At 45.7% G+C, this 16,925-nt stretch overlaps 1 protein-coding gene and 1 long non-coding RNA gene across 16 annotated transcripts in view; one reads left to right on the top strand and one right to left on the bottom strand.

Annotated features, from left to right (window-relative positions):
* Positions 1–16,925, bottom strand: part of nfixb (nuclear factor I/Xb) — a 199,387-nt gene that overhangs the window by 142,043 nt on the left and 40,419 nt on the right. The window contains exon 1 of one of the 15 annotated variants that reach the window (XM_088603577.1): positions 13,789–14,011. The exons of the other annotated variants lie outside the window; for them this stretch is intronic. Within the exon in view, the coding sequence (XP_088459703.1) occupies positions 13,789–13,815 (27 nt within the window). The 5' untranslated portion in view covers positions 13,816–14,011. Of the gene's footprint in view, positions 1–13,788; positions 14,012–16,925 lie in introns of those variants that run through there. 15 annotated transcript variants of the gene reach the window in all.
* Positions 13,636–15,622, top strand: LOC148650105 (uncharacterized). The gene is made up of 3 exons (XR_015926027.1): positions 13,636–13,753; positions 14,012–14,204; positions 15,425–15,622. It is a non-coding gene; the product is annotated as an uncharacterized LOC148650105 (long non-coding RNA).

A 16,925-nucleotide genomic window follows, 5' to 3' on the forward strand; every position in this document is an offset into this window, starting at 1 on the left:
TAGCAGGCTTTGTCCCTTCGTTTCTAATGACATTTCCTGAAGCTAAGGTAAAATACGGCAGCTAAATGCACCAAAACAAACAGGTAGTGCTGTTTTTTTTCAGTTATTAAATTAGGTCGACAACCTGTTCACCTAGGGTCTCGTGCTTTCCTTTGACCTGCTTTTTAGAGACAAAGAGAAATCCCTCCTTAGCTCCTAGTCTCCAGCTCTCCTCGATACAAGGCCTAACACAGCAAAGCATTTTCTCCGCCTGGAAAAAACAACACTGCTGATTGATTTGTATTTTGCGAAAGCATTAAGCAAAATAATCTTGTTTCACACTTTGCTTGATTTTTATTCTTGCTCCAGTAAGGGCAAAGTAAAGAGCAGACCTAGTGAAGCACAGGGAAACCAGGGGAAAGGATTTACAAAACACAGGAGTGGGAAAAGCAGTAAACAACTCATACAAAAAAAAGTAAAGACAAGTAAACGTGTGGCAAAGCACAGGACAATGACGGTAACATGCAAAATATGGTGGAAAAGTACTGTTGGAAACCAAGAGGAGTTTAAGGGTAAACTACTGTTAGAAACTGCACTTGGCTGGAAGGAACAACAACCAAAATTGAGCGTTCAGTAAACGGTCTTCCAAACTGATTTGACTGAATGTTTACCCGTGATGTGTGTTGTCGCAAGCCAAGTGTATGCAAAATAAATTTATTTTCAAAATGACTATCTCTCCATTCCAAATGAAGTACTTTGCAGTTGTCTGCTAATTTACCTAATTGTCTCTACAGGTGCAAAACCATGTGTTAATGCATCGCGTTTGACAGGCACGGTGAAAGAGGCCATGTGGTTAATAGACCAAGTCAATTTGGGATCTGGCATGCATTTCAGGTTGGCAACAGGGCACCCAAAGCCTATATCTAGTGGTTGTTGACGTGACTCCAGGTCAGATTTGCACTTAAGTCATGCCCACCTGGTGCCATGTGCTTATCTGTATGTGGACAGGTGCCCATACCACAAGCCCTAAACCATCACCGCTAGTGCCTCTACTGCCAGTTTAGTTGGCCTTGTGCTTACAGGCATACCAGAGCCCCTCCAGTCCGATTTTGAAGTATTTTCCCCAGTGGGGCAATGGGCAAACAAACGCCCCTTTAGTGCACTGTACTGTATGATACACCCAAAAGAGAAGGACCAGAAGCCAGGACAGCAGTCCACTCCAAATGAAAATGTGCATGCAGAAACAATACAACTGAAACAACACCAGGCACAAAGCAGAGCAGGCACAGGAGGGAAACTGGAAATGCACTGTTTCTCTCCTGTCTTGTGTGTGTTTGTTTTCAATATACAAGGGATCAGGATGAATACTTATAACAAATATACCCATACACACTCTTTTCAGCTGGGTCATGATCTGATGTAGCACAACTGCCCATCATTAACAGTTGTTCCTGTTCATTGCCTCTAACACAAAAATGACCCCTTCAAGCACATGTATTCGGACACAAATGAATTTCAACACGCTCTGTAGAAGTATGTACCGTTACCCTTAAATCTACAAAGAGATCTCTCCTTTAAAAAAAAGTGTGTGTGTGGAAAGTGGGGGGGACTCCCCCGAAAAGTTTCAGTGTACTGTTCTGGTATCAATTAGGCTTAAATTGCCTTTTAAATTTTTAATTGCCACCTCATGCTAGACATAAGGGCTACTGCCTTAATTAAAAAAATATATGTAAAAAAAAACATTATAGTAAATCAAGCTTTTAATTTCACATCCAACTGCACTTTCTCCTGATCTCGCCCATTCAAAAACCACAGTTTGCAGAAAAAGCTCATCTTCTTGGATAAAAGAAGTGACACTTTCCAAGGGGGCTGTGTTCTGCCGTTTAAATAATTAAAGCTGCTGTCACTCCTTGCGGAATGACATTACTGCCCCTAATGCGCAGCATGGTTTAGGTTTTACTAGGGGCAGTTTACAATGCAATGAATCATATAGTTAAGAGATACGCAGTAAAAATAACACACACACAAGGGATCTAGTGTCCTTCTCCCGCTCTGAGCGCAGGCAAATGACAATTACATTACATCTAATTACGCTAAATGCACACTGCAATTCGTCAGCACGCCTGTACTTTGATAGCTTCAGCTTATCGCATACTGATCCGCAGGGTAATGATCTTATGGGGCCCATTCAGACCTTCTGAACTGTCACGGGCTGTAAAACAGCACTGCACTGCAGTCAGTCCAGGAAAAGCACGCTGAAGCGGCACCTGTAAATAATGGTGTGATGATGCACTCAGGGCGACAGAGTGGTGTTTTTTGAGGAGAGGTGAGAATCGCCAGGAGCGTTTCCGCATCAGGATCAGGTCTTGCTGATGTGGGGAAAGAAGCGCAGCTGACAGAGTGGCAAACCCCCCCACTCTTGCACCTGTACCTGTAGTGGCATCTGTTGTCAGGCATCCTTTGAATATTTTCACCCAAAGAGATGCAAAACAGGGGAGCAGGAGCTGGTGGTGGCACATGTATGCTTTATTCACTGCGTATGTAACCCAGTCTCAATGCATCCTGATAGCAGGCAGGAGCTACTTGTATACGATGTCCACCACAGCACAGGAGTCGTCATGGAGAACCTGGGTACAGAGTCTGGCTGGGACAGCTGTAGGAACTACACCTCCCATAAACCCACTAGGCGACTTCCTGATGGCGCGTACGTCACATCCAGCGTCTCTAAGCTGCCTGGTGCGTGAAAACTCATATGGGATCCCATATTTAAAGGTTTATTTTAAACTTAATTCTAATAAAAATAAGAAATGGTTTGCAGAGGTTGGCACGGGACACGGAAACTAACTACCTGCCCACACGAGGACGCCACTCCTGACTGCTGTACCACCAGCTGATCACCCGGTTGCAGGCACATGGGTCTCTGAAGGTGGGGTATCCTTTGAGAGGCCCCCCCGTTGCTGGTGCCAGCAGGAGGCGCCACAGGGCGCAGCCCCATCAGCGAGCCGCCAAGCATTGACCTTCTCCTTCCCTGCTTTCTGAACAAAGGTATTTTTTGAAGAAATCACAGGGTCGTCCCATGGATTGGAAAATAAGGCTCCTATTGTGCTGTACATCACGTCAGGGTTTCCTAAGCTGCAGAAGCGTGCTCGGATTTGACTGCTGCAGCCTGTTTCGTTAATATCAGTTCCACATGTCTGTCTACGCAAACCTGCCCCATGGCAAGAAAACGAGGGGATGAACAAGTCCGGCACTCCACAGCCGTGCAACAGGAGTCGCCTTTCCATCCCTTCCCGGGGACACCAAGCCCCGCTAAGCGTTTGCTTGTCTGTGAGAGAGAGTTAATTGAACCGAGGAGGGAAAAACCAATACTTGTCATCCAGTCTCTCGCTGCCCTACCATACAGACCACAGCGAACACAAACAGTGCAAGACAGATGAGAATTTTTGTTGTTTTTCCCTAAGGATGTCTTCTCCTTTTTTTTTTCGAATAAATACAGTGTGTAACAATTTTTCCTTTGGGGAGGATGGGGGGGGGGCTGACTTCCCAAGCTTGCTGAGGTTCTCCAATACACATTTATTTGATTTTCGTCTCCCCCGCAGTGTGTGCCGTAACTACAGTAACGCCATAACACAGTGAGCGCGGTGAGGCCGCCACAGCTGATCTGCCAAGCATCTGCGCCCAGGGACTGGGAGGTCAGGATGGGAGAGAGGCGCACACCCCACATTCCCCTGTCCCGTCCCCTCCTCCCACTCCCTCTGCACTCTTCCTCTCTCTCGCTCCAAGAAAATGAGGTCTGGAAGCAGAGCCGGAATGCGATCGAAGTCACGGGGATGTTATACGGCAAAGTCTTGCAGTCCCGACTCGGCACAAATGGGAAAATAAAAAATAAAGCAGGCAATTACAGTTCCAGCACAGTCCATCTCAATAATAAGAAATAGATTTTTTGTTTTATGTTCTAAGAAAGAGCAGACCTGGTGCAAAAACAGGCATGTAAAAACCCTGTGCCAGGGCTGAAGACCCATAACAGTGTGTCTGGAGGAGGACAGCTGCAGGACCACCCATGCACATTTCAATTGGGGCTCGGCTCAGGCAGTCTCAGCCTGGTCCTGCAGGTGAGCTGTTAAGTAGGAGAGTCTGCTGAAGGCAATCTGTGCCAGACCCAGTGTTATGTTATTTGGAATCTAGTATTTGCATACCACTAAGTGCCTCACCTGCTCACAACTGTAAGAAACAAAACAGAAAAGGTACGCCATGAGCCCTGCAGGCAAAATACAAAGAACAAGCGATTAGTCATAGAAAATAGTTTCCTCGGGCAGTTTTAGAATACAAGAAAAAAATAGCATAAAGTAATTACAGGTCCCTTTACTATAAATATTTATAATATAAGAGGTAAATGAATTGAAAATATATTTTTTCAGGGGAAGTGCCAAAGAAAACTTTCGTCTTGTGGACAGCTGCAAAAAAGCAATACTCTAACCGGAAACGGAAGACAGTTCATGACAATGGCACTCTTCTCTCCAGCAATGCAGCAGACGCAGAATGGACACCAGGTGAATTGTGTTAACTGGCTACCGGAACCTGGATATGCAAATCACTTGTTCTCCCTAAGAAGGCACTATACAAAATATGAGTGAATTGCACGAGCTGAGAAAATGCTCCACTTTATTTCTGTTTTAAGGAAACCCTGCAGATGTGGGTGTTTAGCTGGGCCTAGGTGCCTAGACATATGATTCTAAAGGCATGCCCAAATTTCAGTTTAGTAAAAACAAACTCCTGCATGTACTAATTTTAATGCTTATCAAAACCTTGTTTCTTTCTTTCACTTTCGAACTATACTTTGCTTGTCAGCACCCATCAAAATTAAACCACTTTCTGTCAATCCCTGTAGTGCCTAATTATATAACGTAAGCCATAGTCAGGCTTGGTCTTGGAATCCATTAATTTTGTAATGACTGCTATTGCCACTCATTGTTAGGGGATACTGTATTTTATTTATTAAATGGTCTGATTTTTTCAATTATTCTTTGGATTAGTTTCACCGAAGCAGCTCAGTTGACATCTTGAGGTTTTGGACTTTAAACCACCTGCCTTCAGTTGGTGAAATCCAGCCGTGAGTTTTGAACATACTAGTGAGTCCTAATTGGTGGAAGGATTCAGGACTCCGTGGTCTTCCCAGTCCTTTTCCAGTACGAGGAAACGAAATTTTAGGAGATCTCTATTTTTAAGGAAAAAATCAATGACTGATGGGCCTGGCAGCTGATGGGGAGTGGTACATGGACATCAGGGCATGAATAAGTAAGAGAACAGTGTTCATGCTCTAGCATGATGAAAGGTACACCACCCTATCACTTTCACAATCTCAGCCCTGGTCAGCATTACAAACCTGTGAAAACCAACACCAAAGACAGGAGAGCCATGAGGACAGGAGAGCTCCGTTTTCACAGCCTCACCACTGAGTGTCTCCAGCTGTTAATTCAGATCCACTCAGAAGCTCCTCATGTCCATCAGCCTAGGAGGCTTGGACAAGACTGGCTGGACACACTAGTGCAGGTGTTACTGGTGTAGGAGCTGGATGAGTCCGTGTGTGTGTGTGTGTGTGTGTGTGTGTGTGTGTGTGTGTGGTGTTACTAGTGTAGGAGCTGGATGAGTCCATGTGTGTGTGTGGTGTTACTGATGTAGGAGCTGGATGAGTCCGTGTGTGTGTGTGTGTGTGTGTGGTGTTACTGGTTCAGGAGCTAGATGAGTCCGTGTGTGTGTGTGTGTGTGTGTGTGGTGTTACTGGTGTAGGAGCTGGATGAGTCCGTGTGTGTGTGTGTGTGTGTGTGTGTGTGTGTGTGGTGTTTCTGGTTCAGGAGCTAGATGAGTCCGTGTGTGTGTGTGTGTGTGGTGTTACTGGTGTAGGAGCTGGATGAGTCCATGTGTGTTGTGGTGTTACTGGTTCAGGAGCTGGATGAGTCCGTGTGTGTGTGTGTGTGTGGTGTTACTGATGCAGGAGCTGGATAAGACCTCATCTGCAGTTTCTGGGTGCTTTCATACCTAAGTTATATGTGAGGAGCTATAAATAAATATACAGTATATACTGTAGATACTTTAGCGATTGCTGAGAAACTACCTGCTATCAAACCCTCCTCCCGGACAGCCACGCAGTTCAGGCGCAGTCAAGAACAGCGAAGCACTCGGTTATAGCCTTTAAACTGCATGGGAGTCTGCTAAAAACTTACTTTCATATTTATATTTAACATTGTCCATGCCACCATCCTTACAAAACAAGACAGTCAAGGCTCTGCGGGCTGGGGTACGTGATGGACCGTAACCGCGTCAATTTCCAACTGAACTCCAGAGCAACGGGAAAGATCTTGGCTTCCCTTAGTGGAAACTGAACGGCGGCGTCGTCTTCGTTCTCTTGTGCTCTTTTGTAAAAGGACCTCTGTGGGTCTGCACTCTCAGTCCACCTTCCAGCACAGCGCGGTGGATTGTGTAAGCTGTATTTACATTTTACTCACCGAGAAGACAGAAGACGCGCCTAACCCCCCCCCCCAAAAAAAAACTATATGCGCGCAGAGTGGTCCCCAGTTTCTAGGAAAGAGCAGACCTGGCGCAAAAGTAGGTACAGTATGTGGAAACTCTGTACGTATGGACGCTTTCATGAAAGCAATGCTGACGTCACCATATAAGTGGTTCCATATGTACGGCGTTCGCGCTCGCATTAACTCTTTAGGACTGAACTGCAGCCCGTCGGTATTCTTCCCTGAGTCTTCTACAGGAGCACGAATATTCATCCTCAATCCTCCCCATCAGCACACACACAGACAAACAAATGTCCGGGCTGAAAAGCTTACGGATCACACGGAGATTTATTGTGAGAGTATTTCCATGTTCCCCCTTTTGAAGGGCTAACGCGAAGCATTTGCGGGTATCTGGAATAATTCGTACCGCGCGGTTGTGTAGAAGGGTTTTATTTTTATTGTGGAGGACAGTTGTTTTGTAGAGTCGCAAAACTACACGTGATCTTCATATAGTGTATCGCACATAGTGTATCCTATATCCTATAGCCTGGAGCCCTGACTGACGAACAATGGTCTTTTCAGCACTCGCTAAACAGCTCGGGAGGCTCAGCCGAGCGTCGCCCTCGGCTACACTTACAGCCCGTTTAGAGCGGGGATCCAGGAGGTGGAACTGTCCGTATTCTCTCCCTCATTAAACCCCTCTCTGTTCACTCAGACTGTAGGTCTACAACAAGTTCATCCTTGTGACAACCATTCCGTCTCGCTTACTATTCCGGGGCTGAGAGTAAAACGATTGACGCCCAGGGAAAAAAAAAACGAAGACCACGGTTATTTTGTTACAGTACATTCATACAAAAGAGTTGTTCCGTTTTTTTTAAGTGTGGGTGCCAAAATATTTATTTGGGACTTTGTATTTTATGTATCATTTGTATGCGAGATTAATAAATTGTCTAGCTCAGTGGTCCACATTATATTTTGTGTACATTATTTTTCATATTTGCGAGAGTGTTTTAAAGAGACATTGCCCTGGTTTACAGACGTTTTCCCCCCCTGCGGTTCAAAATCAACCTAACAATTACTGAAATCTTAACGTTAAAGCTTTCTCTAGTTTTGTCCAATGGGCTTGACAAATGGATTATCAGCGCAGATGTGACATGTCATCTGCAGATGTTGGGACAAGCAGTGACGCTTCTACAGCTCTTGGTCACCCAGAAAAGAGCCGAAAATAAAGACGCAGGACTGACACAGCCTGGAGCGCGGGCTGTGACTCGACCGCTTTCCCTGCCTGCTCACACGTACTTCAGGCGGACCGACACAGGCCTAGCGCCGGTCTGGGCACCTCGGCTCCTGGGCTCATCCCGGAGTTCGGGGGTCGGGGGTCGGGGGTCGCGCGGTTAGGAGCGAGCCAGGTGTTGGGAAAAGGCGCGCTCGGTCGCTGCGCGAGCCCTGGAGGGAGTGCAGGTGCCGGGGCTGAGCGGCGGGAACTTGTTGCCGGCTTTCTTCGTGTCCATCCGAAAACAAATGGCACTTTTACAACAAACCCTTTTTTTTCATCTCACTGGAAGGGTAAATTGAAAACAAATCCTCATTTGCAGCGATGACCTGGGAAGACCCCGCTCACACAGCAGGGCATTACACCGGCGCGATGCGAGAGAAATACTTCGCTCAAGGGTACAGCAGTGTCACACAGAATTACAGGTCCAGGGCCCTGATCGCTACAGGCTTTTTAAATATTAAAAACTACCCGCTTTTTAAGAAAAAAAAGCTAGACCATTAATACTTTTAATTCTCCCAACAACCTGGCCAAGAGCAACACGTATATTATTAAAAATGTGAAAAATATCTATGGTGATTATCATGAACACGAAAACACTCCAATACTTAAGACTGTATACTGTTCCTCTTCGGCCGAGTTTGCTCAGATGTGCTAATAGTTGTGTTACTATTTCAGCAAAATAAAGCTGTGGAAAGTACTGTGTTCAAATGACAACCGCTTCCCCGCTACGCGTCACGTGTATCGTTTATTCTTTACAAAACTGCGAACTAGTTAAGTAAATGAACCGGCATTAAACTGGACTTAAGCGCTTCTGGAAGTTCGAAAGTGTAGTAGGCAGATTTAACCTTAAATGTCAAAGACGGAAATAACAGAGAACATGGAGGAGCGCACACAGGCTGGATGCAGAGTTAGGTTTCAGTCGGTGCAAGCGGATTAGCAGCTGTATGCGGATGCTGACCCCGGCCAACACGCCGCGGGTCCAGGCGCAGTGACGAGCCCGGATCCGGTCACTGTGTCTCACCCGCCGGGTGCCGGTCCTCTACCTCCGGGCTGCCGCACGGCGATGACGTCATTGCCCAGGTATACGCCACCGGCCCGAATTCGCACGTGCGCAAAATAAAAAGCAGCTAAAAAATACCTTCGAACAAAAGAAAAAACAGGGGGAAATAATTGAAGCTTCGGGCTCGAATTACGCCTGGTCCGCAGTTTCGGGGGGCGAGGCAAATTTTAAACTTTAGTAAACGTGAGCCGAGAGAGAAAAGAGTCCGTGAAGGGTGAAATGTGACTTCGGTCCCGAGCTGCACACTTCAGAAAAACCTCACTCGGGTGCACAAAGTTTACCCACGTGTTCACAGTAAGTCCTACAGTTCGCTAACAGACGGTACACTACACATCAGATTTTATCTTAACCGTCGAGACGAAAAGTCGACCCCAACTAAAATGTATCTAAAAAATCTGCACTCGCTCTAACATACATAATTCCTGCAAATCGAGGAGTTACACGATCTTTTTTTAAAACAACGCATTTCTCGAACTAGCCCTGCGCAACCCCCCGGGGCTCGAAGCCAGCTGGTCGGCGAATCTGCGCGCCGCTGTTGTGTAAAACGCCCTGACCGCTCGCTCTCAGACCGGCCACGTCTTAACGTGGCATCTCGGCTGCAACATCACGGGCGACTGGCGAAGCAACACGCTGCTTCCGGCCCCACCAGCCCTCGCAGCGCTTAAACTCCGTTTTGTTTAGTGTTTAGAGCCTGGAACGCTGATTTGTAGCTAAGGCAAAAGATCGCAGAGATCTTTCATTTTGCTAGAATCTTCCTCTACCACTTTTTAACCGCAGTAGCAGCGCCGCTAACAATGATGATCAACTCGAGCCGAAATGATGACGCTGGCACATGGAGACATTGTTAGGTTTTTTAATGGGTTGTGGGTGGGTTTGCCAATTAAAAAGCGACAATGTTATTTTTTAAGAAAAAGACTGCGCCAGACGTTCTTTATAAAATAGTACGGGGTAAAACTCTGTTTTTTTTTTTTACTTTAAGACTTACAGGTGGGTGGTCGCTTTAAACAGAACGCGTGGCAACTGTCGGGGAAACTAAGTGATCTCTCTGACGGCCTTTAATAATGAGGCTAAAGTAGTGCCGTCCCTGTCAGCAGCGCGCGGCCCCACAGCCCGCGAGCCGGGAAAGGAACGTGCCTCTGCTGGCCTCCCCGCGCTGCCCCTTCCTTTCACGCGGCGGCTTCGAACCGCGGCACTCGCGAGCTCAGCCGAGCAGCTGTACAGGATGACATTTCCATCGTCACGCGCGCCTCGTTAGCATCGCGTGGAAGCGTCTCTTTCACCCCCACCCCCCCAAAAAAACTAGAAAAAGTCTCCACACACACACCCCTCACAGGTTTGAGTTTCGCCCTTGCCCGCCTGCCCTGAGCAGCCGCCGTCGCGCTCTCCAGCAAAGCTTTTTACCGCTGTTAATAATTCATCGTCGATTGTTTACATCTGTACCATCTCCCGGTTTCTGTTTTTAATTATTAACCACAATTAAATGAAAGATAAATATGTATTAAAGAAGGGGGGGGGATCTCCAGACTTCGGATTCCTATAGAAAAAAAACGAGGCGGGGGAGAGCTGGTGATGAAATTCTGTAGAGACACCAGAAGGTGGAAGCTAATTAAAACCGCGCTCCCCGCATTTCCCCATCGCCACCGAGACAACCCTCGGCCACATGTACACCACAGCGGCGGGGTGTGCCTCACTTGACAGGCATTCTATAGATTCAGACCAGAAAATAATGTATACTGTACATACACACACACGCCAGATACGGAATCATGAACAGGCTGTGCTGCTGTTACTGCAAGATGCAAAGTTTTCTCCTACGTTCGCTGCAGGGTAGAAACCAGCTACAGGCTGTTAAGACGGGGGGAAAGGTGCATTCCATAGCTCTTGCACAATATGCGAAAACACATTTATGATATCATAACAAAATTGGACTGAGTAGGATACAGTACACACACACACACACATTATGTAAGTACACACGTGCTCTGTATATTGTGTGGTTTCTTTTGCAAATTAATCTTAAGTAATGGAAAACAAAAACGCCCGACGTCAGCTGCGTTATTTTTTCACGTTCTGATTTGTCTGGAACAATTCTAAAACATAATGGTAACATACGTTGATTAATTCCGGGAAAAATGTTGTTTTATCTGTTTTTTTAACACCTGAAAATGATGATAATAAAACGGAATAAAAACTAAAACGGTTTAAAATGGCTCTCTTGCAGTTTGCCCGAATGTGGTCTTTCGGGTACTGGCAGACTCTGGGCTTGACGTCCCGCGGGCACCCTGTCCTGACGTGTGGGTCTCCGGTACTGCTCCATTCTGCAGTTTGCTACTAAACAAACTGACAAAAAAGTTAAATTAGTAACCGTTAATTTAGGAAAGGAGCTTAACACTTCCAAAATTATACCTTGTCTTTCTAAACCAAAGCACTTATAGGCCACAAAACGATCCTCGGAGATACTCCAGTGCCGCGGTCTTTTAGTTAGACACCCTATAATGTTCTCCGCTTAAAAACTACCATTTACTTAACAGCATATGTTTAGTTTTAAAACCCATCTGCAAAATTACTTGTTACGCTTTGCATGCTCAAGGATCCCGTCTGCCTGGGTGCAAAATAAGGTTTTGATTAATATACTAAAATAGACAATAGTGAAAGATAAATTAATAATCATTTAATGCCAACTTGCAGTAGATCTGTGAAAACACAGGTGTTTTCTTTGAGGCCTAAACAGGCATCTAATACAAATCCTACAGGAATCAAAGCACAATAAGAGCAAAGCGCTAGCATGGTTGTAATTTTTTTAAAAAAAGTGTTACTCATCTTCTGAGGCTACTTTGCACAATAAATTTAACGCGAGGGAAATGTATTTGCGAAAGCCTCATCTTCATGGTTTATTTCAATAGCACTATGCAGAACGGCGCTTGTTCGTTCAGACTTTTATCAACTAGTTTTGCAATGGGGCTAATAGATTTTCCTTTAGATACAATCCGGGAACATTTGTTACCAGGCCAGAAAGTACAAAAAAAACAAACAGATAAAAGAAAAGTATCGGATTAAGGACAAGCCTGAGGCCGATGAAAGGGTGGTTCGCAGGGTTAATAAATCCAAAGCTGTGTTTTGAAGAAAGGAATATATAAACAATTTTTGAGCCGCATGTGCAAATACAACCACAAATGTGCACATCTATAAAGCAAATCAGATCAGAGAAGCGTCTCAACTCTTCTTGAAAAGGCCCCAGTAAACTCGCAGCTTCATCGTTTAAAAAGGTGCCGGGGAAAGAGAAGAGTGAAAAGGCGATATTAACGAAATCTCCCGCACTAGCTCGTCCCCAAAAATATTTATGTATGCAAATCTACAAAGGCTCCATTTATATTTGCATTTACCTTAAGGCTCTATTGGAAACCTTAATAACAATTCCATCGAATTATTAATACACTTGAAGTCAAATCTCTCGCTCCTGCCAGTTTTAAAAGGACATTATGCACTTTAGCCTGAACTAATTATTCGGGCGTCAAAAAATGCACCTTCCATTGGCCCGGCAGCTGTTGTCATAACTCATTACCAATCATTACCTCCGCTCGGGACAAGCATTTCCGCTCGTTCTGACATTAAAGACATATCAATCACGAGAGCTGACAGACAGCAACAATCCCGTGGTCTCGGCTTCGAGCTAAAAGCTCGACGTTTGCGGTCGTAACTCGAGGAAAAGGTGAAGACTGACCACCTCCTTAAACTGCTGTGTGGAGTCTAATATCTGTCTAATATCGTGGTCCCCAGGAAACACCCTCCCCAGATTCAGATACAGAAATACAGAAAGAAAGAAAAAGCCCGTCTTCATTTTCGGGTCTGCACGCGTGTCATTAAGCTCATTCACTGCCTTCGCCGATTTTTCTCTGTCACATTTTTCCTCGTTATTGTTCGTGGCCCCGAACGTGTAGCGCGATGATGAGGATGGACACAAGAAACCTCCGAGCCACCGAAGAGGAAGACGTCCAAAACACAACACATCGTTTCGAAAGGCAGAGCCCCGTGTTTTAAATCCCAAGCCATCGGCCTGGAGTGCCTCACGGTGAACATCAGCAGCTATCGCGCTCAGTTCCTAGATGGCAGGCCGATATCGCCGCTTGAAACTGCGGCACTGACCGCGACACGTACAGTACCGCCTTCCAGATCCTGCTTACAAAAGCAGCTGAATAAAAGAAGTAGACCTTTGATAACATTCACGTTTAATAAAAAAATACAAATAATAATGAACTAGTCCCTGCTATTTATCAAGGAAAGTTGTTTTTTTAAAACAGATGAGGAAAGTCTGCCTCGAAAAATATTAATAATACAACCCCCCCCCCCCGAAACTTTATTCGTCTTTTAATTTCAATTTCCACGTCTGCCACAGAGCAATGTAGTGAACCTAACAGCGCTAAAACTTCCAGAGTCTGCACAGCCAACAGCCGGCCTCAGCGGTAACACGCCGGAGTCCGAGCACGTCGGCGCTCCGGGGGAAACTGGAGGCGCCCCGAGGTGGACCGCCGGTGCACGAGCCCCGCACTGCACGCGCTCGGCAGCCCGGCTCCCGGATCTCGCCTCCACACACACAGCGCCCTTCACCCTCACTTTACCCCCCGGGTTTCTGCTCTTCATCCTGCAACCGCCCCGCTGCAGACTGTTCGGAAAATAAGACCCCCAAAGTCACACTAAATCCATTTTCCAGTCTGCTCCCCCCCCCCTCCTCCTCCTCCTCCTCTTTTTTATATTAAATAGATTTGGGAGAAGCGCCATTTTCTCTACAAACCATGTGCAATGGAACGCATAAGAAAGCCTGTTGGAAAGATGCCATAAAAAAACTTAGTATCAGAAAGAGCTCAGGAGAAGAAGCTGAGAAGTGTTTTAAAATAGCGACAGGAGCAGAGCACGCTGCGCCGTTCGGAAGCGAAGGTAAAGCGGTACAAAGAAACAATCGCAGTTATTACCTGTGTCAGGCAGTAAGGGGAATACATGTTTTAGCAGTAAAAACTGGAGAGCTTATTGAACTTGGATGGAAGTTTGCTGTGGTGCTGCATCGCTGTCTCTCGCCGTCCCCTTTACTCCATGCTGAAAACGTAACTCCGCCTTGAAGGCAGAAAATGAAAGCTACACAAAGTTTGGAAAAAACTTCTCTCTCTCTGCTCTCTCTCCCCCTCCCTCTTTTCCCAGCTACACCGAGCTGAAGGCCAACCCTTCTGCAGATTTCTGCGGCGAGAGTTCCTTTTTTTTAAAATTAAATTTGAAGAACAAGACCTGCTATTCCGGGGAAGAGAAGTAAGGGCTGGATTGTGGCAGGCGGCCGGGGCGCTTGTCTCGGCGAAAGTACCGCGGGCCGAGCTCGTCCAGCCCCTCTTCAGGGCAGGTCCGTGTCGCTCCCACAGAACTTCTCAGCCGCTAACAAAGGACTGAAATACCTCTGTGCACAAAGACAAGCTATAAATTCCTACTGCGGTTCAACAATAGTTCTGAAATATTCTTGGAATTTGTGGGGAATTATTTGCGCCAATATTAGTTCTTCACTTTCAGGCTACATTTGAAGTTACGGGTCTTTCCTCGCTCTCATCACTAGCTAGTTCTGTAGCCGGAGCCATGCAGGCTGTGTGCGCATTATGGTGGGGATAAACTGATGACCCGAGTTAGGCAACAGACGCTGCTACAAACAGCGCGAAATTAGGATCTTCAGCAAACTCGAGGAATCGAGACAACTTAAAATCCAATGGCTAGGCGTCTCACATCCAGCGCGGTGCTGTCGGTGGCACAAAGTGACAGCAGGCCTGGTTTGGTTCCGAGACTGGGGTTCCCGTCTCACTTGGCCACGGGCACGTCCAGGGCGGGGATGGTCCCGAGTCACAGGGGCTTCGGGCGTGCTGCACTCTCAGCACGTCGGCCGCCCCGGAGCGTTAAGATCCTCGGAGGAATCAATCAGAGACTCTGCTGCGGTCTCCGACCGCGCTCTGGTGAACCGGGGTTAGGCCTGTCTCGCCGCAAGTAGCGATATGTACAATCGACACGTCGGCGCGGCCAGTTCAGGTTTCTTTAAATCAAATATTCAAGTTCGACAAAGGATTGTCCAAAATCTTGACGATGTAAGATAGGAAAAATAAGAATTGTTTTTGAGACAATTCAGACCGAAATTAAATAGTCCGGGTTTAATGTTTCCCTGGTCCGTTTGTCTCAGTTGTTTTGGGTTTTTTTTTTGCTCGACGGAGTGAACACCCTGTCCTTTCGCGGAAATGCGCCCAGCAGTATAGATCGATTGACAAATAGATTTATACAATATCATACTACACGTCATGCAGACATCGGAAGTGCGGCTAAAGTATATTTACTTTATAAATGACACAATGTCCATTGCTTGTTAAAATCACCTTCACAGTTTCCATTTCATTCAATGATCACACATGTGCGTGTCCAACGACAACTGCTTCGAATGCCTGTATTTACTAAACACGGGATGTCGACAAAAAACATCAACGATTTTTGGGATAGGTTTTTTTATCTTGAACATTCCCGGAAGACCCTCCGTTTAACGCGTTTTATTTGACTCCAGAACCGTAACAATAGTCTCCAGCATTGCTTTAGCTCTGGGTCTGGTGTCGTGATCGCCTCAACAATGGATCACAGAGCGGTTCTGCACGGAATGAGACAGGGAGAAATTAAGAACCGCTCTCTGCCGTCTGTGAGGAACCCAATGCCTTGTATCGGAAACCAAGTCCTAATTTCACTGTTTTACTTGCTCTTATAAAATAAAAGGTACGAATAAAAACTGTACAAAATGTACTGAATGTCTGCATTAGAATTATTTCGGGTTTTTTATTGTGCTTGTATTCAGGATCAATCGCAGATAATGTTTACACTGCACCACGGCTAAGTGCTAAAAAGATGTTTAATTCCTTGTGACACTGCGACAACACGCGTCACATGTAATAATCCAGGCTGAGGACTCTGGTTTCAGATCTTCGAGTTCACAGGTGAGATTCTGACAGGTTTACACAATGTCAAGTTTGTTTTTTTCATCTTTCTCTGCGATTCCTGTTAAATGGCGGAGGGCAATGCACAGAGAAGGTGTCGTTTCTCCCTCCTCTAATTCACCTGTCAAGGGTGCTCTGCTTCTAGTGGGTGCGGCGAGTGAGGCGTGACCAGTTGTTAGATGGGTTCACATCTGGTACACAGCTGGACCTTTCTCCCCAAACCCTGCTTTTCTTTCTCAATTTTACCCTCTGTCTTTTCCGTGTCAGATTGTTTACGGCTCGCACTTCAGAGTGGCGATTTCAATTTCCCTATATCCTGCTAGTAGCTAGCCTTTACCACTGATTAATCGTGTATTTCTGAAAAACGCTCAGATCCTTCTGACATATCAATGCTTTACTGTGCAAAGGACTGGTGTCCAGGACGTAGTCCTCCCATGAGCCCTGTGTCTGCCATAGAATGAAATGTGCCTGTATAATGAATGGATTAATTCTTTATTAATACATGTCTGTGCATCAGGAGCTTGAGTCTAATGTGCATGTAGGTGACGTGTGCAATTACTTAACAAAATTATATTTTTATGCTAATTATCACAACCATAAAAACACCAGAATGTTAGCTCAGTTAATCTCTGATGGGCTTTGGCGAGACTGAGAGTCACCAAACTATAGTGGGGACACAGTTCGGGCTGGTTCTGGTTATCAAATTCTGTATGAGGTCAATTGAATATTTGTTCAGCTTCTGTGAGTCTCCTGTTGTTTGCATTTCAAGTATTTGTTACTCTAAAAGTTCCATTTGCCTCACAGCAGTCTGTATCCTGCTTTTTTTAACGCACATAATTTATCATTTCTTGCTTTGTTGTGCAGAAGGAAATACAATTACAGCATGAGCACGCAGAAAGCAAAAAGCAAAAAGCAAAAAAAAACTCTGTGTACTTGATTTAGCCAATGGGTAATTCCTATCAACAGTCCGCAGGCAAGGAAACTAATCCTTTTGCATTTGTACAATATTAAAAATCGCTTGCATACGAGAATGCACAATCCGTGCAACAATTAGGTTAGCAAAACACAACGCGTCTGTATGTTACCGCCTTAGAAAATTAATACAAAAAAGT

This window comes from Lepisosteus platostomus, chromosome 13 (assembly GCF_059453375.1).
Source record: "Lepisosteus platostomus isolate fLepPlt1 chromosome 13, fLepPlt1.hap1, whole genome shotgun sequence".
NCBI classification, from domain to species: Eukaryota; Metazoa; Chordata; class Actinopteri; order Semionotiformes; family Lepisosteidae; genus Lepisosteus; species Lepisosteus platostomus.